The sequence below is a fragment of the Brugia malayi genome (genome assembly GCF_000002995.4).
Source record: "Brugia malayi strain FR3 genome assembly, contig: Bm_v4_ChrX_scaffold_001, whole genome shotgun sequence".
Taxonomy (NCBI): domain Eukaryota; kingdom Metazoa; phylum Nematoda; class Chromadorea; order Rhabditida; family Onchocercidae; genus Brugia; species Brugia malayi.
This window is the reverse complement of record NW_025062479.1, coordinates 10,745,714-10,773,574: the sequence shown is the minus strand read 5'-3', so window position 1 is coordinate 10,773,574 and position 27,861 is coordinate 10,745,714. Positions and strand designations below refer to the sequence as shown.

The 27,861-nt window shown below is 27.8% G+C and overlaps 3 protein-coding genes across 4 annotated transcripts in view; all 3 read left to right on the top strand.

Annotated features, from left to right (window-relative positions):
- Nucleotides 1-1,423: 1,423 nt before the first annotated feature.
- Nucleotides 1,424-14,569, top strand: Bma-itsn-1 (Variant SH3 domain containing protein; the record flags this gene model as incomplete). Its single annotated transcript, XM_043074411.1, has 27 exons — nucleotides 1,424-1,603; nucleotides 1,768-1,869; nucleotides 2,012-2,238; nucleotides 2,400-2,532; nucleotides 2,645-2,848; nucleotides 2,945-3,193; nucleotides 3,388-3,507; nucleotides 3,780-3,884; nucleotides 4,094-4,291; nucleotides 4,377-4,572; nucleotides 4,680-4,799; nucleotides 4,913-5,070; nucleotides 5,181-5,304; nucleotides 5,495-5,628; nucleotides 6,017-6,206; nucleotides 6,347-6,565; nucleotides 6,686-6,816; nucleotides 7,145-7,395; nucleotides 11,760-11,883; nucleotides 12,117-12,294; nucleotides 12,647-12,765; nucleotides 12,856-12,996; nucleotides 13,112-13,266; nucleotides 13,368-13,494; nucleotides 13,767-13,896; nucleotides 14,037-14,146; nucleotides 14,279-14,569. The coding sequence occupies 27 exons, from the start codon at nucleotides 1,424-1,426 to the stop codon at nucleotides 14,567-14,569; spliced, it is 4,416 nt and encodes a 1,471-aa protein (XP_042930345.1).
- Nucleotides 14,570-15,460: 891 nt separating this feature from the next.
- Nucleotides 15,461-18,518, top strand: Bma-erl-1 (the record flags this gene model as incomplete). 2 transcript variants are annotated; one of them, XM_001892016.1, is made up of 9 exons in its annotated part: nucleotides 15,461-15,565; nucleotides 15,724-15,851; nucleotides 16,569-16,630; nucleotides 16,793-16,918; nucleotides 17,058-17,190; nucleotides 17,390-17,481; nucleotides 17,902-17,991; nucleotides 18,084-18,177; nucleotides 18,392-18,518. In XM_001892016.1, the coding sequence occupies 9 exons, from the start codon at nucleotides 15,461-15,463 to the stop codon at nucleotides 18,516-18,518; spliced, it is 957 nt and encodes a 318-aa protein (XP_001892051.1). The 2 variants fall into 2 exon arrangements, with proteins under 2 accessions (XP_001892051.1, XP_042930344.1); XM_043074410.1 differs by lacking the exons at nucleotides 15,461-15,565; nucleotides 15,724-15,851 and having other exon boundaries at nucleotides 16,531-16,630.
- Nucleotides 18,519-23,876: 5,358 nt separating this feature from the next.
- Bma-clec-78 (GCC2 and GCC3 family protein) overlaps nucleotides 23,877-27,861 on the top strand; it is a gene marked incomplete at both ends in the record, with an annotated part of 30,718 nt that continues 26,733 nt past the window's right edge. Inside the window, 6 exons of the mRNA XM_043074409.1 lie at nucleotides 23,877-24,128; nucleotides 24,251-24,402; nucleotides 25,080-25,192; nucleotides 25,264-25,391; nucleotides 25,948-26,041; nucleotides 27,157-27,255. Of these exons, the coding sequence (XP_042930343.1) occupies nucleotides 23,877-24,128; nucleotides 24,251-24,402; nucleotides 25,080-25,192; nucleotides 25,264-25,391; nucleotides 25,948-26,041; nucleotides 27,157-27,255 (838 nt within the window). The remainder of the gene's footprint in view (nucleotides 24,129-24,250; nucleotides 24,403-25,079; nucleotides 25,193-25,263; nucleotides 25,392-25,947; nucleotides 26,042-27,156; nucleotides 27,256-27,861) is intronic.

The following is a 27,861-nucleotide window of genomic DNA, read 5'->3' as shown; positions in this document are numbered from 1 at the left end:
CTCCTTATATTTGTCAAAAATTTTTAAGTGTATTTATTTGCGTATATATATATATATATATGTCGCAAATTTTTTATGTTTATGTAGAAGAAAATTTTATGTTAAATAGCATATATATATATGGAGAAGACATAACCAATCGTAATTGTAACTTTCTAATACACATATTATTTCAATATTTCTCAGAAGAAAATTTTAATAATATAAAATTTGAGAATTTATAAAATCTTCCAAAATATAGTATCATTTCAGGTAAAATAATAAAGACAGGGGACATTTAAAAAAGAAAAAGGACAATTTTAAGATATGGGAACAACAGAAAATAACGTTAGAAATTGACGCATTTGTGTAATAACGTTAGAGGTGACGCACACGTGCAGTAGCGTTAGGAACTGACGCATACGTACAGTGATATTACAATCTGTTTCATACGTTGGCACGTTTTCTGTCACAATTTCTGTATCTGTTATTTTTCAATATAAAAATTTTTTTATATTACAATTTTTTCTTTCTGTTATAATTTCTGTGTTATTTTTCAATATATAATATTTATGTTATTGTAATTTCAAGGAAAATTATATGAGCATAAAATATTATCATTACTACTGTTATTATTCCTCGTACTGCAAATTATTTAAAGTCTGATCAACATTTATGTATATGTGATTCAGAATGAAAATACAATTTGCTGACTTTCTTTTTAATTTATATATTCAGTTAAAAAAATGTCATCGGAAATAGTGAAAAAAGAGGAAAGGAAACGAAAAAAAAGAGAGAGGAAAAGGTAATCATATAGTTGCCAGCAACTGAAATTAGTTAAGAAAAAAAGAAGGAAAAGGGTTTGTAAACAGTCATTGCTTACGAATAGTTGACAAATGAGAGGATGACCAGATAGGCAAAATTCTTATTACTAGTTTTCTTTTTTTCTTACTTTTTTTTGATTTCCATTTTAAGCAATTCTTATGGACTTATTAAAAGAGCTTATGCGACGAAAAAATAAAGTAAATTTCAATGTGATATTATTAGTCATTTTCAAAAAAAAAAACACATAAATAGAAACGGTGCAATATTGTATAATTTTATTGAATAATTGAATTGTTTCTTTTCTCTGTTTCTTTCTCTCTCTTCGAATTATTTAATTTAAATGGTGCAATATTCCATTCAGTCTAAATTGTTGTGAGAAAGCAAATGAAAGCAGAAATTCTTCTTTCTTTTTCTGTTTTGTGGTTAATGTCATTCTGTTTAATGAATAATTTTCTTTATGCGTTATGGACATACAGATTATTTTAATCGATAGCTTTTTTTTTTTCTTTTTGCTTTTTAATATGGATATATAGATTATTTTAATGAATGATTTTTTAAAAAAATTGAAATTTCGGTTTTAGTTTACCTTTTCTCTTTATTTGCCTTTTTTTTCCAGACAATGAGTGATACGTCGTGGGTAATAACTGAAGCAGAAATGCGAGAAAATGATATTCAGTTCTCGTCTCTTAATCCAGTAAATGGATTTGTTTCCGGTGAACAGGCACGTCCATTATTCATGAAATCTGGTCTTTCACCAGCAATTCTAGCTCAAGTGTGGCATTTAGCTGATTACAGTAAGGTAAGAGCATTTTTTTTTTTTAAGTACTAAAAGTAGATTCAATTTATTATAATCGTTTCGAGAACAATGTTTCGGTATCATTCTTTGGATTCAATAATTTCATCATTTTATGGACTCAATAATATTAAAAAAAATCCGTTTTGCGAGACGGGTCAAGTTTATAGGATGGCAAGATGGACCGAATTGAATTTTCGATTGCCATGCATTTGATTCGTGCTGTATTGGCTGGTGCGACGTTACCACCAACTCTTCCGATCTCCTTAAAGGTTTTTTACGTGAATTTTTTTGTTTTATTTTTTGGATTAATTCTAGATTACAGTTAAACTTTTGGAGAATAAAACAAAAATTTCTAACTGCTTCCATATACAGTTATTATTTTCTGTCATTTTTCTGAGTCATTTTTTACAGCCTCCAGTGGTGATAACTCCATCATTTCCTCCACTGATGGCGCAAACACCAATGGTTACTCCAGTAATGACCTTTGGCGGACTTCTACCAACTACACAAGATTTGATCACTTCTGGGAAGATACAAGGTGATTGGACCATACCGCATCATAACAAATTGAAATATTGTCAGCACTTTAATCAGCTTGACAAAAACAGAATTGGGTCGCTTAGTGGTGTTCATGCAAGGTATTCTTTTGACAAATATTGACAAATATACCAAATAGCATATGTTGTTATGGTGTATTGGTTTTTAAAGAATTTAACTTCATTTTTTAAAAAAAATGATATTTCTATGATATTTTATTCTTTTTTTTTTCTAATGTTTGTGTACGAAGTATTTATTTCAGAAATATTTTGGCACAAAGCCAGCTGTCGAATTCTGTCTTAGCTGAAATCTGGAATTTGTCGGATTATAATAAAGATGGACGGCTTAGCGTAGAAGAATTTTGTGTTGCCATGCATTTGATTGATTCAGTTAAGGTATTATTTCTCTATTTTTCAACACTTTATCAATAGGTAGCACATTGAAGTACTTGTCCAGATAATAATTTTAGTTGTATTTTTCTGCTTTTAATGGAAGCGTAATTTTCAGACTGGTTATTTGCTTCCAAAAACTCTTCCACCTGAGTTAGCTGCTCACTGTTCACGTTCCGTTTCTGATTCACCAGTACTTGATCCGAATGTACCTCCTGCACAAAAAATTCAAATACCGAAAACATTTGAGGACAAACGCCGTGATAATTATGATCGTGGGCAGGCAGAATTGGATCGACGTCGTCAGGCATTACGTGAAGAGGTTTTTACTTAAATTCGTAATTAGAAATTTGTTGGTGCTATCTGTGACTTTTTTAAGTTCTTTTGATATTAGATAATCATTGTACCAGATTTTTAGGAAGAACGTCGTCGTGCAGAATTTGAAAAGAAAGAGAGAGAATTGGCAGAAAAGAGAGAACGAGAAAGGGAGGAAGCTGAAAGGAAACGTCAGGCTGAACGTGAAGCGGAATTAGAACGTGAGCAGAAACGCGAAGAAGCTCGTCTGGCAGAAGAAAGACGTGTTTTGGCAGAAAAAGAGAAAGCTAGAAAGGAGATGGAACGGCAGAGAAAAGCTGATTTGAACGCTATACGAATTCGAGAAATCAAAGTAAGATAATTTAGCCGATGTCGTTTTGGTTCAGACCAACAAATGATTTGAGAGAAATTTTGACATGTTGTTAGGACATGGCCTGAAACTTGAGAACCATTAGTTGAAGTAGATGAAGCAAAGAATTATCGTTATCAGCGGCATGTCTTGTGTATGCATTTCTGTGGATTTCTGAAATTCGTGCAAAATTTTAGGCACAGCGTCAAAATGAAGTGGACAGCACTCTGGAACGACAGCAACGCCAGAAAAGTCTATCCTTTCAGCTTCAAGCTCTCGATGAAAAGTCAACAGAGTTGAACACTAACATTACTCAAGTATTTTGTACTATTTGTTTTTGTTGCTTTTGTTATTTTGCTCAACTGTTACTCTGTACTGATAAACATAGTTCCGTAAATAAACATTTGAGTTTCAAAAATACTATGAGGTATATATTAAGATATTGGGGAATTCTTTTATCCAAATTTAGATAGAGTAATAATCAGTTAAAAAGTAATTCATATTTACAGTGAGTTCACTACTGTTACGGCTCGTAAACAATTAACGATTTTATTTATAGTATTTCTCTTGAATTTTATTTGTTTTGCAGACAAGGGATCTAATTGTTGGTATAACAAAAGAAATAGAATCAATGAAAGTCAAACGTGATGAAAAAGCAGAAAAAATTCGATCATTGGAAATAACAAAACAACAAGTAAATTAAAGCAGCTAAATTTCCTTGTGTTCGATATGAAATTCTCTGAGGTTTCAGAAATTTGGGGCTGTGGAAATATATTTAGCAAAAGGTGTTTATTTCAAGTGTTCAGAACTGTTCGTTATCTGTTCTCAGAGTTCTAGAATGACTTATAGGAGATTTGTGGATTTTAAGTTTGATCAAAATATAAAATGTCAGCTGAATTCCAGTTAAGTGTGCAATATGAACGACTGGCACACGAAAGTCTCCAAATGCAGGTTGAATGTCGTAATAGAGCGCAAAAGGCTGAAGATCTTGAGCAAGCGAAAAATGCAAAACAATCTCTAATTGCTCAATTATCAACGTTGAATAAACAGTTGAAAGATGCAAATGAACGAGCAAAGGTTCAGCAGCAATTGGTTACCATGGTAACAACATTTTCACTAGTTTTATTTTGTCACATTTTTTTCAATTCCGTATTCTCCTTTTTGTAAGAAAGAAATAAAATTTTAGAAAGCGGAAGAATTCAACGAGTGTAATTTAAAGTTAACTCAACTTTCGACGCTACATTTTCAATTGTACGAACAGATTAAAACTTTGAAGTTGAAAGTAAATACCATAGTTTCTGGGCAAAATGGTGATGTGCCGAATGCTGTGACAACATCTTTGTTGGGTCACTCACTTAATAAAACTCCATCGGTTGATTCGAGTAAGTTTTAAAACTATTAATTCATCTTTATCAAATATGAATTGTGAGTCTGGTTTTGGTTTTTCAATGTTTTCTGTAGATTATATTCAGAAGTTGTCGATTTTTAGAAAGTGTTACGAACGGAACAGTTCAGCAATTTTCCGTGCCTAGTAATTCATTACCAAAAGGAAATGGTGCTACTGGTACAGTAAAATATCGGGCATTGTATGAATTTAATGCTCGTTCAGGTGCATTTTTGAAATCTTTATCACTATTCATTTTCTCTTTTTTTCCTCATATGTCTCGTATTACCCGTTTTCAGTTTAGGAGTAATTTTGAGATATTGTACTAGAATTTGTAGATGACGAGCTTAGCTTCCAACCAGGAGATGTTATTCTTGCATTTGAAAATCATGCCGCAGAACCGGGCTGGTTAGCGGGACAGATGCGTGACAAAGTAGGATGGTTCCCCGTAGCATTTGCCGAACCAATGGTACCTGTTACTGCTGTTCCTACACAGGTAACACTTTAATTGGTTGAAATAGATCAGTAGTTGCTTAATTTCTGTCACTGTACCATTTTTTATTTAATAGATCCAATTGAATCAGTGTTCAGGATGTGCTGTTTCAGCCGCCGCAAACCATATCATCTGTTACAACTTCTCCGTCAAGCGAGCCGTTGCAGAGCATTGTAGAGGAACCGGCTGCTGCGGTTGTTAAATCAGCTTCAGGAACTTTAAGTGCTTCACCATCCGGTAGATAATGCAATTATCAATATTATAATGTTTGTAGTTGTTTTTCAAGACATTCTATGAACTTAAAATTAGTGTTTAAGGTTTTCATAAATAGAAACACTGATTCATCACAATCATATGTCTGTTAGATTCTTATTTATTTTGTTTTATTTCATCTTTTTACAAATTCTTATTTATTTCATCTTTTTAGGACAAGAAAAACGGTTGCCTGTTCTGGGAGCAGCAGTTGCTTTATATCAGTGGAAGGCAAGAAATGATAATGAGTTAAGTTTTTCGAAAGGAGATACTATCGAGATCCTGGAACAGCTAGAAATGCGGTGGAAGGTTAGAAGCTAAGTAATGAATGCAAAATTAATATTTCATTTGAAAATGGCCGGAAATTTTTTTGTAACATGAATGACGATGAGAAATCTGAGCATTAGAACTATCGAATTATATAGTAACAAAATTACGTCGAATTAAATTTAGAAATTTAGAACTTTAATTTAGAATTAAGTCTTAATTTTTCGAAGTTTTGGATATATCAGTAGTAAGTTAATAGAAAAAAAATTACCAGTACGCATATTAGTTCTGCAAAAAATAGACATTAGTACAGTTACTATTAGATTTACATATTTAGTTTTGGAAGACGACTTATTTCTATGATTTAGACCAAAATTTTTGCGAGTTTAATATTGACGTTAACTAGTCCTGATTATTTTGCATTTTCCAGGGTCGTAATAAATCTGGCTCAGTTGGTTGGTTCCCCAAATCGTACGTTTCAATGTCAGGTGGAGATAAGGCCGATTTGAAAGATAATTTAGTAAAAGATCAAGTTGAAAAGTCAAAAGAATCTGATGCAAAGGAACCTTCTGCACCTTCATCTATTCCCTCAGCTGGTGCAGTATATGATATTGTTACAGGTTTAGTTTTTTTTTTTTTTTTTTTTTTTTTTTTTTGTAAATCATTCTTTTCCCTCTGAAATGTAAACACATTAAAATTTTAATTCACATGCGCTTTATAAAACTGTTTCTTTTTTTTTTTAAGTGATGCTTTTCTTTAGAAACACCAGCTGAATCGACATCAGGCGAGTGGTACGTGGCACTGTATGATTTTCAAGCAATGGAACCAACAGATCTCGATTTGCATGCAGGTGATCGTATTCTTGTTACGGAAGCAATCAATGAATGGTGGAAAGGAACTTGTAATGGACGAACTGGAATTTTCCCTGCGAATTATGTGCAAAAATGCCCACCTTCTTCAGGTGATGTATCGCAGTCTGGTAAGATTTGTCGTCCATAAAAATACTATTGTGATGTTTTTTTTTTTTTTTTTTTTTTTCGTAAAGTAGACTTTACATTATAAAGCTTTGATGCGAATAAATTGACGAAAGAAAATTTAGAAAGTGCAGACTTTGGTACAGGCAGAGCTATTGCTGATTTTGAAGCTACAGCGGAAAATCAGTTGTCTCTGAAAGTTGGTGATGTAGTAAAAGTTCAAAGCAAATCATCTTGTGGTTGGTGGCAAGGCGAGGCAAGTTGCACATCTTTTCTAGAATTTTCTACTTTGCAACTCCCATTTTTTCTTCGTACTACAATTGCGGGCTAAAATTCTCAGCTGAACTGTAATGATATTTATAGTTTTTTAGCAAGCAGAAAATGAGAAATGAAGTAAGAAGTTAGGGAGAATCCTGATAGGCAAGATTGCCCATGAAAAGGTTGATCTAGAAGTTCGTAACTAAAAAAATCTTTTTTCTGAATTGTGCTCAACTAGATTTGCAGAGAGGTAAAGAACGAATTAGTGTTCATTTCGAATTCCAACTTTCATTTTAGATAATAACATTGAAGTAACATTTTTGCAGATTGTTTCCGATGGTGGAACTAGAAAATTTGGTTGGTTCCCAGGTAATTATGTGGAAATCTTAGGTGGAAATGAACTGAAAGCAGAAGCCTTATATGATTACCAGGCACAGCGTGATGATGAATTATCTTTTAAAAACGGTGATATCATAATAGTCACTGATCAAAGTGATGGCGAATGGTGGAAAGGACGTCTCCTGAATGACAAAAGTAATACTGACGCACTCTTCCCAGGAAATTATGTTCAATTGCGGTAGGTTATTTTTTATTTCTTTTAGTGGTATTTCAACTAAATATCTTGCGGATATTTCGATGGGATCTTAAGACCAATGCGAATTCAAAATTCTGTCTTAGCGAAATTTTTTCAAGTTGAAGAGCGCATTAATTTCTTAGATTCGAGTTAAATTTTAAGATGACCAAGAAAGCCAACTTAGTGTTACCAAATGAAGTTTTAATACAAAATCAAAAATAAGTGCAAGAACGAATAAGATTTTGATTCGCTCTTCGATTTTTTAAGAATTTATTCTTAATATAGTATTCTTCCATATGGATAAGGTTGACATTTAAATACTAAATATGAGGGTGCATGGCAAAGTAGTCTTGAATTTGTTAAATTCTTATCTAAGTTATAAATATATATGTATAAGTTTAAGGAGTAAATAAATTTTTCATACTTTAAAAGAGATCAATTTGATTTGATGATAAGACTTGTTTGATACTGATTCACTTTTTAATGGGTCAATTCACTTATGTTTTCTGTACTCATCTCCTTTAATACTTCATTAGCTTGCTATCGTAGCGTAGTTCCTATGATATAAGATCAACTGCAATCAGATTTAATTTGGTGTATGGCTAATATGTTTTCTTTTTTTAAAAAAAAGCTCATTGCCACTTACATCATCCTTCATGTTCATGGTGTAGCTTTCCGGTATGTTAGTAGCTCTGGTGACGGCCACCTTGATTAGCACGGATTCCATAGTATTGACTTCTGCCTTTGTTTTGATTGAAATGCTCAAAAGATTGTTTAAACATAATTAAATTTGACAGTTCTGGTCTTGAGGAGATAAAACTTTGCAGGCAGTAAATATATCTTTTCTTCGATCATTTCGGTCAAATTTAAATGCGTTATTTATTCGCGACTTTTATTTCTACTTAATTAGCATCGTACTCGTATAATTCATTATTGTCGAGTCAGGTAGAAGTCATTTCATCAACGCCTAATATTTATTGGTTCGAAATATATTTGTAAAGGTAGGCAATTATTTTAATTTATCATGATGGACAGGTGCTACTTCTACTAATGCTGGATTTACTTTGCTACTGGATTGTTGATTATCTTGGTATTGATATAATAAATATATAATGATTATATAAAAATTGTTTATCAGTACGCATTTCAAGTGATTGTATTTAACTACTCAATTTTCTTCATACTTTGAAGTTCGGGAGCTTTGTAAGAATTCTATGTTTTTCAAATTTTCGAATTAGGTTCATTTTTTATTTGCATTTCAAGTTTTTCTTTTTTCTTCTTTAGTATATTTTTCTTTTTTCTTCTTTAGTATATCTTTCATCCTTCTTTGCTTTGCTTTAGATAATATTTATATATGGTACTGTTATTTTATATCATCACAATAATTCTTTATTTAATGATTGTTTTTGTCTCTCGTTATATGGTAAGGACATTAATGCATGATGATTTTTATAATTTCCTATTCTGGTCTCAGATAATTTTTTCTCGGAGCTCTGTTGCAAAGTTTATTTTATTATCAGTTTAACACTCGCTTTCTGTTATATTTGGAGGGATTTCAATCTCGTCAAAAATGCTACCACTGACCTGATTTCAGTGTTAAAAGTCTAAATTTCTAGATTTTTCATAACCATAATTTGCAAACATAATTATATAATTTAGATATATGGTCGCTTATATCCCTCATATCACTTATGATTGAGGGACTAGAACTTTTTTTTATTCTACCTTAATTGTCGCATTTTCGCATTAACTACTTAATTACTTGTTGCTGGATTCAAGTTTCAGGTAATAAAGGTACTCATTGCAATAATTTATTGTTTTGTATATATGCTTCTATATGCCAGTTCGCTTAATTTATTGAGAAAATTATAGTTGCCATTGGTAAGGTTGTTGCAGGCAATGCAGCGAATAAATTTCAAGATGCTGGATGGAAGATCAAGGGCATCTCAATTTTGAAGATATTTAAATTTAATATTTATAAATTAAAAAAATTACAGCTGTTTGCAACAGTTAAATTTTTGCTTGTTATGGCTTAATCCTAACTTGTCTACTTTATTTCTTAAAATGGTATCAGGCAATGGCATATCTGTGCTACCACTAACTATATCAATCGAAAAATTAATTTAAACATGGAAGAACTTGGAAAAATTTTCTTCCCTTATTTGGAATTTTCGAAGTTTTATCTCTTTTAATTCATTGATAAATATTTTAGGTCTCATTTGGTGTTACCGTGAGTGCATATATTGACTGGAGTGAATTCTTGAATGATTTTATGCAATATGCCATTGTGTCAAATAGTTTATGATTGTGCATTGCTTTCTTCTGGATTTCCTTTCTTCTAGGTATGCATTACACTTCAAGCGAGTGTCCTGATAATAAAATCTGGATTCTTTTGTCCTTTTTTCATATGGTGTAGGTAAAATATTTTATGTAGCTTGGACTGAACTGGTACTGCTTAAGTCATTAACGATTATTCAGGATAGATATTTTTCATTGCAAAAGTATAAGCTAGTGTTTTATCCATTTCTGATCTTGTTGTATTATCAATGACTTGAAGATGGTAGATTTTAGGAAATAGAAATTCAAAATTTTTAGAATTTATTATTAGCAGCAGATGCATATAGTATTTTCACTATCAAAAATTAATAGCATCAAATTGTTAACGATCATTTTCTTGCATCGCCTAATTCTGTGTTGGACGTAATCATGTGTGATACATCAAAAGAAAGCTTTCAAATGCCATCAAACTATGGCATAAATCTGAAGGTGATAAATTATCAAACACTCCGTAGAAGTGTAATACAAACCTATAAAAATGATGTTGCGAGAGGAAGGCATGTACAATTTGTCTTTCCACTAATTAGTTTTGTAATTTACTTTCTAGTATTTTTCGTGATTTTAAATTTTTTTTGAAAATTCTAAACCAAAATTAACATGCTTAATGGCATAAGGTGAAGGCTATTATTTGCATATTGTGCATTTGTAATTTAAAAAACACTGGACTAATACGGATAAATTTTATGTTGATGAAAATTGATTTTGTACAGCATCCAAAAGGAAAAGGTGTGCACGTTACCAGAGCAAATTGTACTATAGAAGAATTTGGATAGATATTATCAAAGGAAAAGGTGATGATCAAATTTTAGAATTCCGAGAATTATGGATTTGACTTCAGTGATTTTTTAGAGAACTATTAATTTTCCAATTCTTAACTTCTTAGATTTACTGGATAATTTATATCATATAATATCTTTTCTGGATGCATCTCAGAAATTCGATATATTGTTCAACAAGTGAACATTTAACATAAAGAAAAATGAAAAGAAATAGAATGGGTTTCTATTTGTCATATCGACTTCGGCGAATTTGAGTAATTTGTATTTTCCCTTTTCCATTAAAGTACCGCGTAAAAGCGGTGATCTATTTAAACAATACATTCTTTAATGTCTTGCCTACCTTTAATTGTGAAATATTGAAAAAGTGAATAGGTTTATATGAAAATTATGAGATACTGGAAAAGTGAATAGATTTATATGAAAATTGTAGGTGAACTAATAAAATATAAATATGAAAGTTGGAAGTTGGCTCTCACTTCAAAATGAAATTTAAGAACATTTTGTGAATATTTTTGTTATATTGGAACATTTCCACATAACTGGAATTTATAATTATTTGTTTATTTTTCTCTTCGTCTCATTTTTCAAACATTGCTTTTTAATATTTGAATTTCAAATAGAATGAGAAAAAATTATATAAAATCGAAATAATTTGAACAGTTTTAATGAATTAAAAGCAACATGTAGTTGTATGATTGAAAATATATTAACGCTTGCACAATTTCCTTTCTTATTTGGCATATACACGTTACACGTAAGTAATGACGCGAAGTTCATTTACACCAGTCTTATTAAATTTGATATATTGTAAACTGGAAAAGTTGGTGGTTATCTTAAAATGGTTTTGATACAATTATATTGCGATATATGTGACGAGTGCGTTAATTAGTCTGATTTATTCATATATACAAGCTAAATATTCTTGTCTCTCTTCAAATTTCGAAATAGCCCGAAATATTATTCTGACAACGATTGAACTACATTGTTAGAATGTAAGGAGATTAGAAATACTTGAGAGTTACATTTTGTTATATACCAAGCGATTGATGATTTTTTTTTTGTTTGATGAAGTAAGATATGATGATAGAATGTTAAGTTTTATTAAATTTGCTAAATTCAAAAGTAAAATTAATATGAATTCTATCGATACTTCATCACTTAATAATTTCTAATGATACTAATATTATCGTATTTTGTCTTTTAAATTAGTTACGTACAAGAGTTTAAAATATCTGATGGTTACCAATTCAGCAAAACCATACAACCAAGCATCGAAGTGTCTCTAAATTCAGTGACATCTTTGCATAATCAATCTGTTACAATCACAACTGAGCAATATCCCATCGTTTCTTCGAAATGCGAAAAAGTTGCAAAAGTATGCATATTCTTTTTATCATTTTATTTTATATATGATTATTTATCTTGATCTTCTATCTAACTGAATCTTTTTAAATTAAAGTCAAATTGAAGTTTGTCCGGGATTTTTATTGCCTATTAATTAGGTTTGTAATATGATATAATGCGTTTCAAATTTTCAAATGTTTTTTTGTCGTATGTCAATTCTAGTAAAAATCATTGTATTTTTTTTATAAAACAGAATTTTTTCAGGAATTGTTGGATACTGAAGTGAAATATTGTCATGACCTAACACAGTGCTATGAAATATTCTCTCAAGGATTAAAAGACATAATTAATACTGATCTTGCAAGCCAGTTATTTTTAAACTTTGAACAGCTTATTTCTGTATCTACGTCTATTGCTAATGCACTTGAACAACTGTCACCTGGTTAGTTTCCTTTTATGTTAAGTAATTAATATAAGCAATATATTAAGTAATATAAGAAAAGGAAATGATTGAGGATGATGCAGACTTAAATTTATACATGAATGCGATTTCATATGCTTCTTGGCTCTTTCTTTCTAAACTGTAAATTAGTAATTAGAATTAGGATTCGTTGTTCAATAAATTCAAACTTGTTCTTTGTTGAATACAAATCATTTCTTTCTCTTGTTATCAAACTTTTTTTTTTCGGAATTCATTCTAGTGAATTATTTCTCTATAAATTGGTTGTCGAGAAATTTCTTGATTGTTTATACAATGTTTATATAATGATCTTTTCTTTTTTTTTTCTTTTGAGGTGATGTATTTGTGGCGAATTTTGATTTACTTCGTGCTTATGTTGAATTTTGCTCGAAACAACAAGCAGCATTGGAAATGTTAAACGAACTAGAGCACAACAATATTTCATTTAGACAGGTATTCTCTTTCCTTTGATTTTTTTTTTTTTTTTTTTTTTCTAGTTCGCTATTATACTATAATTTTCAATTTTTCAAAATTATATTTCAGGCATATCGTTCATGTTGTATAAAGACAAATGGAATAAACTTTAGCTACTTTTTGCTTTTGCCAATGAATCGTATTACTCGTTATCCGTTAATTTTTGAAAAGCTTGTCAAATATACGCATCCAAGTGATTCTAAACGCAAGGTTGCGTTGCAAACTTTGTCATTATTTCTTTTTCTCAAATTTTTAATTGTTTCAGTTTTCTAAAATTTACGAATTGTATTTATGATTGTTTCTAAAGTAAATACTATTTATCTAGAATCTTGAAAAAGCGCACGAGCTGTTGAAGTTATTATGCACCGAAATTAACGATGTTATCAGTGCATTGGATAGTTCAAGTATGCTCATTTGGGCTCAGCAACACATTCATTGTGAAGCTATACAACCACCTATTGTTTTCCCATCTTCTACACGGTACTTTGTTGTTTAAACCTAAGTTCGAAATTAAATAAATTTAGAAAATTGCAAGATTAAAAGATGCATCAGCTTTAGATTTTTATAAATATTAATTTCAGGAAAGTTGGACCACGATGTCTCCTACACTGTGGTGCTTTGCAGAAACTATTAAATGGGAAAATATTAGTTGCTCTATTATTCAATGATTTTTTGATGCTAACAACACCCGTAGAACCAATTGAACAGGTTTCAACATTATCTCTTTTTATGAGTAGCTAGACTAATAAAAGGTTAACGAATTATATTTATATGCATTTAGCCAGATCGTCATGGTAATATATTGTACAACAGCTAAGAAAAACTATGACCTGATTTACGTATCAGAAAAATGTTAAATTTTGCAAATCACTCAATGATGGAAGTACGAAAATAGATTGTAATGAGAAGAAAACATAGATCATATTAATGAGAGTGTAACAAACTAAAATTCTTGAAGGTTTCATATAATTTTATTATAGTTGGAGGAATTCAGGATTACCAAAACAAGTGAATTACAGTTAAATCTTTACAAGACACCTTTGTTATTGGAAAATGCTAAAATTATACAGAATAAGGAAATGGATGATTGTTCGTTTGAAGTTCGCTCTGGTTAGCGTTTTTTGGATTTTCTGAATTTTTCTGCTTGCGTGAGTTATCTTGTACAATCCGGTTTGAAATAATCCGGTTTGCTACTGCATTATTAATGATTTCTGCTTTGTTAGACTAATATTTGCCTATCTAGATTTTAGGTGATTTTTCTATGATATTACGTGCACCAAATCGAAATGCTCGATTATTTTGGATTGCACAAATTGAAAAAGCCATTAATGAATATCGTAATCAGTGCCAAATAACAAAAGTTTGTCATATTTTTGCATATGATAAACAAGCATGAAATGGATTGGTTTTTCATTTGAATAAAATTTTTTTATCCTTTTAAAAATTTCTCAAATTTATCAGGTATTTTTATGTAATCACAAGATTTCTTCAGAAACCATCATTATCCTATATGTCTGAACAAGGTCGACTTTTCGTTGAACTAGTTTGCATTCTAAACGTCGACAGTGCATTAAGATTATTGGGAACTCAATCAATATTGTGCAAATTTCAAATCGGTCAATCATTAACCTATGCTGACGTTGATATGAACAAAAAAGAGCATCTTTGTACGACACAACTGCCTATCTATGAAACTGCTTATGATGATTTTTTTGAAGTAGCAATTTTTCTCAATCGAATCTTTTCGCCAGATCTTTGTGCAGGCATGTTTGGCATAATTTAATCATAACTGAAAGATAAACTTTATATCAGTTGCTTATTATTATATTTGGATCAATTTTTCTTTTCCATACTCAATCCATTAATTTTTAATCATTAAATTAATCTGTCATAGCGAAATAATATAGCTTTGTAACTTTATATAGCAATAATTCTTCCAAATTTATTGCTCATTCTTTTGCATGGCTGTCTTTTGCTAACCATCTTTTTTTTTCTTTCTTTTTTTCGTTTTTTTGACACATAAATTGTTTTGATCAAGTTTTTTAAAAACAAAACGGTGAATTCTTTTCAACTGACATGACATTTCAATTATTTCCATACTATTTTACAATGCTTTAAAATAACCAAGTTGTAATATTTTCCGTTTATTAATATATTTTGAAATTTTCAGGTAGCAGTAGAATTCCAATGGCTGATTTGTTAACAGCTGCAACAATGCATCGTGGTCCAATGTCGAAACAATTTGATTGTGAATCAGGCGATATATCAAATTTACGACCTCGTGTAATTCTCAAATTTGTTGTACAATTATTCTATTGAATCCAATAAATTGTTTCGACATATCTGTTTATTTAATACTTTATGAATATCACTGGTCGCCTTTTTCGGTTTCATTAATATATATTTTTGTTTCATAAATGTTGAAGTCAATGATTTTAAAAATGGAAAGGAAAGCCATGTAAAAAGTTTATAGTTTGATTTTGATTATTCAGAAATTTTATTCGATTTAAACCAAATTCCATGACCATTATGGATGTAAGAAAAAATATGGAAGGAAAAGCGAAGAGGACGAAAGTGAAAACAGTACATGGACCAGTTATTGCATGTTATTTGCGTATTATGATTGTAAATCAGTTCAGAAGTTTATCTGATTGAAAGGTGATATAGTTTAGACATGGTACCTGGATGGCCTCTAGTAACAGTTGGTGCAATTGTAGCTTTATTTATGGCATTTGCTTTACATCATATTGAAGAAGGACATGTTGGTGTATATTATCGAGTATGTTATCTGAATTTTGCAATTAATGAATTTTTGGTATTAAACTGAAATTTGTTTTTCTCTTTAAATTTTATCAAAATATTTCTATTAATCATTTTTATCGATTTTGTTTTCTTTGTTTTCAAATATAAGTTTTTTTATGCATTTGATCATTGAAGGGTGGCGCGCTATTAAGTCGTGTCAGTCAACCAGGATATCATCTGATGTTTCCGTTCTTCACAACATATAAATCAGTTCAGGTTACCTTACAAACGGATGAAGCTAAAAATGTACCTTGTGGAACAAGGTAACTCTTATGTTCTTTTTTTTTTTTTTTTTTTTTTTTATCTAGTGAAGTTGTAATATTAACAAATTAAACATGAATAGAATATACTTATGAATTCATAGAATGGCAAATGGTATTTGTCGTAAAAACGACACATTTAAATTACATTCAAATCCTAATATTTTTTGCCAGATGCATGATGAGTCAATCACAAAATATTATTGCATATGTAATTAATCTATACTATTATACTAATTACTTTCCCTTTTCTCACACAACAAAAAAAAAACTAATCTTGTTACCAATCTTTGTTTTCCGGTTGTCAGTTTAATTCCCTACATAAACTAACCAACTTTCTCCACTAACTATTATTTCGTTCTATGTTTTTGGGTGTTTTTGATAATATTTTAATGTTTTACAATTATATTTATTCGTTACTTTGATAATATTTTAGTGTTTTACAATGATATTATACTTATCCGTTGCGCGTTGTTATAATGTAGATTTTGTGTTAATTTTTAATGTTGATTTGTTTGTTTAATTACCCAAGTTTGAGCTCAGCAAAATAAAATATCTGGCAGTCAATAAATTCCACGACAATATTCTCGAAAACTAATCATTATGTTTGGTTGTGAATAGATTAGTGTTATTGTTGCTTTTTTCTTGTACAGTAATATGTTGGTCAATTCATTAATTTTTCATGTTCAACAAGATCTTTTGCTTGAACTTTTATTTTAGTGGTGGTGTTATGATATATTTTGATCGAATTGAAGTTGTAAATATTTTATCATCATCAAGCGGTAAAGGATTTTTTTCTGTTTTTTCATTACTTTTTAGTGGATTAATTTAGGAGCGCCCCCTGGAATTATGACTTTTTTTGATACTAGTTTTGAGTATGAACAGTGAATATATTTATATATTTTTTCTTGTTTTCTATTGCAAATTCAATTTTGCATTTACAGTTTATGATATTGTGAAAAATTATACGGTAGACTACGATAGGCCATTAATATTCAACAAAGTTCACCATGAGGTGAATCAATTTTGCAGTAGTCATACACTTCAAGAAGTTTATATTGATCTGTTTGGTATGTTTCCTAACTAATTAGTATTATTTTTATTGATATCTTTTAGTATTTTTCTTGTTTTCTTTTTATGCTATGCACTGAATGGTCGGATATGATCAGATCATATGTCGTACAATTTGAGCTGCTAATTTTTATTCAGATCAAATTGATGAAAATTTGAAAACGGCTTTACAAAAGGATTTAATAAGGATGGCTCCAGGTCTTTCTGTGCAAGCAGTCCGAGTAACAAAACCTAAAATACCAGAATCAATACGACAAAATTATGAGCAAATGTATGCTTTTTTTCAATTTTGCTCACACATTGCAAAATAGTCATCATCAGAAATGGAGTAGTTAGCATCGTAAGTTCTATATCGTATAAATTGATAATATCTGATATATCTTAATCATTACTAAGTGATGAATATAACAAAAAGTCATCGTTTTATTTTTGTTGTTTATTTTCATTAAGTTAAATTGTGATTGCTTTAGGGAAGCAGAAAAAACAAAACTTCTTGTAGCTATACAGCATCAAAAGGTGGTTGAGAAAGAAGCTGAAACGGAACGCAAAAAAGCTGTTATAGGTGAATCTTAGATTGTTTTATTCGTTATTTTATTATTTTGTATATTCGTTATTTCTTTATTTTATTCGTTATAATTAATTGTTTCCATTTGTGGTGAAATTATTTTTATCGTGCATTTTTTTGCCGTGTTTTTGGAGCTGTATTAATTTTTAAATGGTTGAATTCAAAATTCCTTGAATGATATTGTTTATCATTCAGTGATATGATTTAATGTGATTGATCTCATCTATTTCACTCTATAACATTGCAAAATATAATTTATTTTTAGCCTCAAAAACAAATAAGGTGTAAGATATTTTTGATTAAAAAAGACATCATGGTTAGAAAAAAAGTATCAATTAGAAGTTTGTATATATGTAAGTCTTAAATGAATATAGTTAATTTTCTGAAAAATTTTGAACTTGTTACTCAAAATTGTAGAAGCTGAAAAAGCTGCGCAAGTAGCAGCTATTCATTATGAACAACATATAGCCGAAAAAGAAGCTCAAAAAAGAATTTCTCAGTTGGAAGGTATGGTTTTCGCTGTATCCATTTCACTTATATCATCATTTGAATGTTGTTTGCTTTATTTCAGTTGAATTTAAATTGCTTCAAAATTTCAGATGAAAGTCATATAGCCCGAGCGACTGCTCGTGCGGATGCTGAATTTTATTCGAGGATGAAACAGGCAGAGGGTAATCAGTTGCTATTAACCAAGTATGTATAAGCGATTCATTAAAATGTTCCATATAAATTCATAACTAAAAAAAAATAGATGTTGTAAATTTGGAAATAAATACGACACAAATTTTTGAAGAATGTTACTGTTCTTATGGCTCTTATTTTTCATCTTCATGGATCTTCTGGTAATCGTTATTGTTATAAATTTAATATATGTAAATTTTTGAAATATAACAATTTTTCCTTTTAGAGAATTCTTGGAATTGAAAAAAATTGAAGCAATTGCAATGAATAACAAAATATATTACGGTTCACAAATACCAAATGTATTTTTGGATATTGATTTTCCATCAATGCAAAAGCAATCAGAAAATTAAAAACATCTGTTATATGAGATTCATTATCATAATTTAATTTTTGCAAGTTGTTGTTTGTTTTCTCACTTTCTAATTGTTCTTTGTAGTTTAATACAACATAACCGTATTGAATTTATTTGATATGTTTGAAATTCTTCAGAATTTATGAATTTCACAATGATAAAAGGAATTATATGTTTAAATTATTATTGGTTAAGAATGAACCTATTTTAATGTTGTTGAATTTAATGGAGCAAAATTTAAGTATCATTAGTTCCTTACGATATTTTAGCGAATTCGATTAATTTATTCTACTACTACTACTACTACTGCTGTAACGTACACGTATTATTCGTTTTATAGAAGTGATTAACAAATTTTAATTTCTTTCACATACCTATTTCGTTTTTATTCTTTTGGTTTATAGTGCTGAAATTTTATATTTTATCTATTATTAAAAGATATAGAGAAGGAATCGGTAAAAGAATGTTAATAGAAAAGAAAAGTTTTTGAAATTTTTGAGATATTTATAAATCTTAGATGCGATTTTGCAAATCTGTTTTTTTTTTCTTTTTTTTTGCTAAATTTATTGTAATATTTAAAAAATCATCATAATTCTGAATATTTTATGGATGGAAAACAAATATTACAGTCTATTTTGATTTTCTTTATCTTTCTCTTATTATCTCATTTGTTTGATTATGTAAGTTGTATATATTTTTTTAATTATCACTGTTGATGTTACAAGAAGAAAAAGAAAAGAAATCATCATAAAATGTAATAAAAATACTCCAAGACAGTTAACTGTATCTCATGTTTAATTGTATTGCAAGTGATTCATTTAGAAAATAAAATGAATAATTGAAATGATGAATTCAATTATATTGAAGTATACTACTGATCTGCGTTTTCTTTTGAACAAAATTTATTAACGAAGGGAATGCATAAAACCTCATAAACCTATTTTCTAAATTCGATAGTACATATGCGGCGGTATATGTTATTCCTACAGCTCAAATGTATAAGACTGCTTATTAATATCCCTTTGTAAATTTTCATGTGAAAAAAAAAAAAAAAAACTTCTCAAAATTTTAAGGTATTTAAAGCAGCATTAAATCAATTGGTTTGTTTATATTTGCTTATGAAAAAATTCGTCATTTTTTTTTTTTTTTTTTTTTTTTTCTTTGAATGAATGTCTCAAAACTTCAGGAATATTTGGTCTACTAACATGCTATTATTATTATATTTGTAAATTAAACAAACAAAAGTATATAAACTTAAATACCTGAAATTAGATGATCCGGAAAAAAGACTAATTTTATGCAGTGAAAAATCGGGAGATTAGACGTATATGCAAGAGTGATTACAAGATTGAATATGCCTATAAATCTTTACAAAAATTATTGCGCATCCTCAATGGATGAGAATATGCTTATGTCATAGTGACGAATTATACAATCTCAATAAATGTCTGAATTAATTTCATCGGAAATTGTCTTATTCCTGGCGAATTGTCCATACAAACTTTCTGATCAAATTTCATTACTTTCAATTTTGAAACTTTAAATGATTTATAACACTATAACAGATAGATAAAAGTGAAATCTTTTCTTTTTTACGTTTGAAGTTATTTTATTTTTCATTTTCATCACCATTTAATGCAAATTATACCACATTAAATTTTCACATTATTTTATTATTCCAAAATTTTAAACTTTTATCAAAATTAAGGGATAGAAATATTATCATTTTCATATGATTTATGATATCAGAGATCACAGATACATTATTGTTCTACAAGAAAACAAATGTACTATTGCAACAAGGATAAAATCATTTAAAAATTTTTAAACAGTAATTTTGAATGAAAAATATATTTAAATATACGCATTTGGATTTCATGTATCATTTTCAGTAAGTGTTAATAATTTCATATCATTAATATCATTTAATGAATACAACTAGATTGAATTATTGAATTATTTGATCTGAAAAAAAAAATGAAATCTTTGAATGAAAGAAAAAAAAATAAAACATGAAATGATTGGATTGCGTGAGTGAATTTAATTTTTAATATTTCTTGAAATAATCTAATTATAATCAACCAAACAAGATATTTAAATAAATTTAAAAAAATTTTTATATTTTACATTGGTTCATTCATTCTAATTTAATTATTTAATAACTTCTTTTTCGTTATAATAATGACTTGGTAAACAATAAATAACTAGTTAAAAATGTAAAATGAAGATTATTAACAAAGGCAAATTAGCATGAATGACTGGTAAACTTAAATGGTTTACTATTTTATTAGTGTGCAATTTCTCTTCGTGGTCACTAGTCATCCAATCATACTATTTGCTAACCAATGAAGTGGACAGGTTTGCTGCAAAAGTAAACGGAGCTAATACTATTTCTATACCTAAATCATATTTACTTACAATATAATCGTTTTCTTTCTTGAATATTGACTAATCTGATATATTTGACTAAATTTTTGATTCTCAAAGAATATTTAAGATCGGCGAAAAGTTGTATCATTCATATTAATAATTTCGCTACTTTATTATAGTACTTTCTTCATTTTTCTCATCTCTATCCAATAATTACCCATCGTCAAGAGCTGCTGAATGGACTTTAGCCATAGATTTTTACCTATTTTTCAGAGTAATCATCGCATTAAGGGCCAGTCAATATTGCTTTATAAACTGTTTAATCGATCAATAGAAATTCAAATGTAGCTAAATACTAATATTCTACATGCTTATAATTTATTCGTAAAAGTTAAATGTTTGGATAACTTTCTTAATTCCCTTCTTTCTCCCGTCTTTTTTTTTTTTTTTTGCGATCACATTTTAAGTATTAAAACTTGCATGTAAAATATGCCAAATTAATTTTTTTTTTTTGAAAAAATTTTTCTAGCCATCGATGAATTTATCATCTGCTGCGAAATTATTGCGCTAGTAAACACTGTAATTCTGTCCTCTATTTTTAGAAAGAGGGAAAGAGACAGAAACAGGAGAAGAGAGAAAGGGGGAGAAAAAAAAAACGTATTTAGAAAATTTCCTAAGTCTTCCTTACAATTAGTTATTTCATTTGTTTCGCCTATATATGTATTTTTATAAATAAGATTTAAATGATAAATCAAATTTATTATTTATTCCTCTCTTTTTCCTTGAAATTGTTTGGCAAATTTAAAAATTCTTTAAAATCTTTAATATTCTCACAATCAAAAAAAAAATATATTAAATTATTGTAGAAAGATGAGAGTGTTTTACCAATGGAAGAGGTCATTTAATTAGGCGAGCAATACACAAACAAACGCCCACACACCCACACCTATGCAAACATACTTATCAATGTGATGTATGTATATATACAGTATGTGTTTATGTGTGTGCATGCATGAACGGATGTAATTGCGTGTATTGTTTTTAAAATCTTTCTTTTTCCCATTTGAATATCATTGAATTAATTCATTGGAATGCAAAAAGGCATAGTAAAGTAATTTATATTAAATCAGAAAATCATGTTTGCTGGATGTTACTGTTTATTATTATTATTAATGAAAGATATCGGCAAAAGTTATTTAACTGGTTTCACTGTATTCATCATGGACATCAGTTTCGCTGATATTAGTTTTCATTTCATATCAGTTTACAGCAATTTTCAATTTCCATTACTGATACTTTCTTTATTAATTTATCAATATTTTTCTTTTTTTTTTTTTTCATTTCAGTTAGAAAAATAATATTTGAATAAAAATGCTAATGTCAGTTTACTTGTTTTGCTTTCATTTAATAGTCTGTTTAATTCAATTTCTCCATCTTTACTATATTTCACAAATATGTGACAGTTTATCGCCATATTATAAATTCTTTTAGGAGCAAAAAAGAAAAAGAAAACAAAAAGTGATTAATCAATATTTGAATTATTTGGTAAAAGTTATCACAAACAAAATGTTTTATTGTTTTCACTTAGATTCACCTTTAATGTCTCTTTTTTCCACTCATTTTGCTAGTATATTATCTTTTAAAATGCTGCAGGAAAGTAGAAAAACCTCAGAAGAAAACTGTAATAACTGCAGTAGGAACTGGGAACTACTTTGTATTTGGATAATTCAGTTATTTAACTAATTAATTCAAAATAATTAATTCACACAGAAAATCCAATTTAAATATTCCATTACATCTGTTAAGTCTTTTGGAATGTTTAACATATGCTATGATAATAATATTAATTTTGAGTTTTTCCGAAAATTATTCAGGAAACAAATGAGATAAGTGTTTTAAGATACAAAAAGAGAAATTTGTAGAAGACTGATAGGCAGAAGAAAAGTGAAAAAAAAAAATGAGATGTAAACTCAAAAAAAGGTTCATGTAATTTAAAAATATAACATAAAGATTGTTCAAAAACTTGAATTTTGTTCGAATATTGTCAATTTAAATTTGAATTTTTTTCATGAGTATGCAAAATAATAAAATTAATGTGACACTTTCAAAAAAAGGAAAAAAAAATAGAAGAAAAAATTCATAACGGTTTTAAGATACGTATTTCAGCAAAATCCGTACTCGATCCTTAAATTTGATAGAAAATGATAGCAATCGTTATCATTTAAAATATATAATAATAATAATAATTATTATTATTGAAATGATTTGTTGCAGTAATTAAAAAATCAAAATAAAAAAGATGAAAATTTTCTTCTTTTTGTTAGAAAGAATGAATGGCACAGAAGTAATTAGTTAATAAACGTATAGAAACTAAATTAACAATTGAAAAAGAATATCAAAATGTGACAGTGATAGGGCCATTTGATATGCAGTATTTACCATTCGTATATATATCATTATTGTAAGGTAATCAACCATTTTATTGAATGATATATAACTGATCAACTAACTAATGGGATGATGAGAATGAAAATTTTATGTATGTGTGATGATAAAGTGAAAGTATTAGCTTGTAATTTTAATATTTGAAATAGATGGAAATGAAAAGAAAATGATATAAAAGATAAAAAAAGATAAGAAGAGAGGAAAAGATGGTAAGAAAAGATGATGATGAATTAGGATAAATTGATATATTTATACCTATCTCTGGTAATGACTGTTGTGAGAATTTTAATGGAAGACAAGATGGAACATTCTCTCATTTAATTTGAAGGTTGAAATGAAGCAAATGGAAGGTCAAATTAATGAGGTCAACTGGACTATTTCTCTCATCTTCTTCTTGCCCTGATTGCAAAATCCGTAAGACAGCCTGAACAACTCAACGGATAGAGCGCCTAGCGACATTGACGCCCCATTATTTATTGCATTGGGTGGTGTATGTGCACGAGTACGCTTCAACCATCTATTATCATCATTATTATCAACCATGATAATTTTCCAACAATATCATTTGTTCGTAACACCACAAAAACAACGATTACGATTATCATTATCATTAATATTGCTATTATTACTACAACAAAATGTTGTAACTGCAACAATTTTTACGGATAATAATACTACTACCATTACTGATACTGCTGTTTCAATATCATCGATAATTAGTGCTACAATTATCAGTACTACTACAACAACAATAACTACTACTACTGCTACTATTACTATTACTACTCAACAAGTTAGAATTTTAAAAAATTAAATGGAAAAAAAATCATCTCTTCTTTCACCTTTCTTTTGCATTAATATAAATAAATTATAAAACTGTGTTGTTAATTTGGAATTTTGTTTAAAAATTTTCAGGAAAATGGTTTGAAAAATGTGACTGATGCAAAATATACAGTATCAGATATTGGTTTAGAATGTGCACAAGGATGGGAAAAGTGCAGATCAAAATGCTTTCGGGTGTATACGATTGAACGATCATGGCCACAAGCATTATTATTTTGTTCTAGGTAAAATTAAATGTATTAATTAATTATTCGACTAATTAATACCTTCTTTAGATTACTTGAAAATTTTTAATATTATTCTTCATACTATTGCCTTAATGTTATTATTATTATTGTTATATATTATTGTTACTACTACCATTATTATAATTATCATTATCATTATTATTATTACCTATTATTATTACAGTTATCATTATTGACACGAGAATTCTGCGAAATTAACTCTAAAAACCTTGCTTTTGCTTTTTCCACTCAGTTTCTAAATTTTTTAATTAATCATAATTTTGACGGATACATTTTCAATGAAAAATGCATAATTGTTATATTAATTGATAATTGTATCATATATTGTTACCACAATTCAACATTCTTGTTTTTTAGTCAAAAAATTTAAAAGTTCCTAAACAAAAAATTATATCAAAACTTTTGATAAATATTAGACATGAATTTTTTTTCAATTTAGTTTTAATAAGAAAATTTAATTTTTCTTTAATAATTTCCCTATTTTTGAATAATTACATATTTTTGCTTCAAAAAAAAAAACTAATCAATTTTTGCAGATTTGTTTAATTTCTATGATTTATTTTATTTCCAAAATTTCAAATAATATTATGCTAATAAGATATGATGTTGCATTTTTTGTCAGAAATATTTTCATTATTTTATTACATAATTAGGTATGGAAGTCAACTTGCTCGCATCGAATCATTCGGCGAAAATAGCTTTTTACATCGTTTAGTCAATCGGCAACAAAAAAATCTTCCAATAAATCGTAACGAATTTTGGATTGGTATGCAAAATTAACACTTCTTCAAGAAATAATTGATAATTAAAAATTTAATTAAAATCATTTTGTTAAAGGTGTTGTTGCACAACAAACGGAAGATGAAAATGCATTTTTTTTATGGTCTGATGGTACCGTAATATCACGTTATGTTGGTTTTTGGAATGATGGACAACCGGATTACAGAACTGGGACTTGTGCAAAAGTATTCGTATAATTTTATTAAACTAAAAAAAAATTATTTTATAATAATGTAAAAAAATGTCACACATTGATAAATTTAAATTTTAATTAGTCGATCTAGTATTTAAATTTATGTTTTATTCCTTTTCTTTTTTTTTTTTTTTTTTTTTTTTTTTTTTTGCAAAATTTGAGTCATATAAATTTTGAATAAATTGAAGTCTTAAAAAAAAAAAAAAAAAACGAAACAAAGTGAAAAGAAAGGAAAGAGAAGTAAAATGAAGCGAAATGATAGAAATGATAAAATTAGATGGTGTTAAAAAAAAAAGAAAATTTTATCACATTATCACTTAAAATGATATCTTTTTTTATATAATTAAGAAATAAAAATATAGTGTTTATTACTTATTGTTTATTGTTTTTTGTTAAAATATATTAATGATCGATAACGATTTTAATCACTTATTTTATTAAATGATAAAAGAAATAAGTGTTAAAATATGATGAAAATTTTATTTTGTTTAAATTTTGATAATAATATGATATGATAGTGATCGTAACATATATATGTAAATTTATAGGTGTCGATCACAACAACTAACGAACTACGTTGGAGTTTAGAAATGTGCAATACACTATTACCATTTATATGCGTATTACCTGCATGTATAAAAGGTAAGTTAAATATAAATAATATTAATGACAAAATATTAGTGAATAATAAATATTTAAAAGAATATCATTAGTAGTAATAGTACATATGAATGAATAGTTGTAAATTTTGTTAAATAGAAATAAAATAAAAGATGAGATAAGATGTGAAAAGATAGCGGGGTACTTAAACGACCTTGGCATCGATCAATTCGTTGTACCAATCACCGATTAAAATAATAAAATGAAATGCAGTAAGCAAACGAAAATTTCATCGTCATCACTCTTATTACAAAAATTAATTAACATTTTTATAGAAAGGAAAAAAAGAAATTTTCACAATTTCTGTTTGATGTTACTATAATTTTTTTTCTTTGAAATAATATTTTTTTTAAATAAAAAAAGAAAAAAAGAAGAAATTTCGTAATACCTGTTTATCTGTATTATATCTTCAGAAATAGATTATTAAAAATAAAAAAACAATGAGAATATTTATGTATAATTATAATTGCATTATTTTTTCTCTTAAAATTTGGTTAGTTTTTTTTTTTTTTTTTTTTTTTTTTTAATTTTTATTTATTGTAATAAAAAAATTTTTTAAAAAAAGATAATTTTAAAAATTTATTTTATACATATGGTGGATGGGAATTTTTAAAATTCTGACAGATTAAAAATTTTATTTAAATTTCTCTTTTTTTAAGGCTATAATATTCAACTGATTTTTTTGCGGCAAATTTTTTAAGAGATAAAAGACTTTAATAGTATTGGGCTAAGGAAAAAACATTAAGAAAGAGAGAAGACAAAAATGACATTAATAACATTTATCAGTTTCAATACATTTACTGATATTGCATATCTACTTAGAAATACAAAATTTTCTCGTAAAACTAACTAATAAACTAACATTATGTTCAATATTAAAAAAATATGTGTTAACAATTATTGAAATGATTTGAAAACGCAATAATTAATTTGATTAGCATATTTGTTTGAATTTTATTAAATTGTTAAAAATTTCAATTAATAAGGCCTTCTTTATTTAGTTTAAGCAAAATAATTTTGTAAAAAATTCACAAAAGAGAAAAACAAAAAATAGTAATTACTATTAATCAAATTTATTTATTTATTTTTTGTTTCAGGTTCATTTTTTTGTCAAAATGGCAAATGTGTACCACATTCAGCTCATTGTGATGGTATTAATGATTGCGGTGATTACAGTGATGAATTCAATTGTCCAGGTAAAGATTTTATTCACTATTACCTGTTTCACATGCAGTTTAAAATAGTCAAATTAATCAAAAATCTTTAGTTTAAGCAACCTTGAATTTTTAAATGGAGTTTTTCGTTTTTTTCTTTTCTTTTAATTTTTTTTTTCTTGGTTTCTCTTTTCTTTGCTATATTATGCTAAATATTCTATATATAAATTTTATGTATTAGCTGTTATAAATGTTATGTAAAAATTTTATTTGATATTATTCAAAAATTCAATTTATTCTCTTCAATATTATTTATTAATTTATTTAATATTAATCATTAGTATTCACTTACTATTCGCTAATAATTATTCATTAATATTCAAAATCATTTTTTTACATTGTTTTATTATAAATCTATTTAATGTAATTCATTAATAAATATTTAAAAATATCAAACTTTGATCAATTTATTCTATTTAATTTTATTAAAATCCGATTACTTGTATAAATTAGAATCGACCTATTATAATTCATTAATGAATATTTAAAAGTATGAAACTTTTTTTCCTTTTATTCTTTTCCTGTTTTATATATATATATATATATCTTTTTAATATATCATTTACTAAAAATTTAAAATTACTTGAA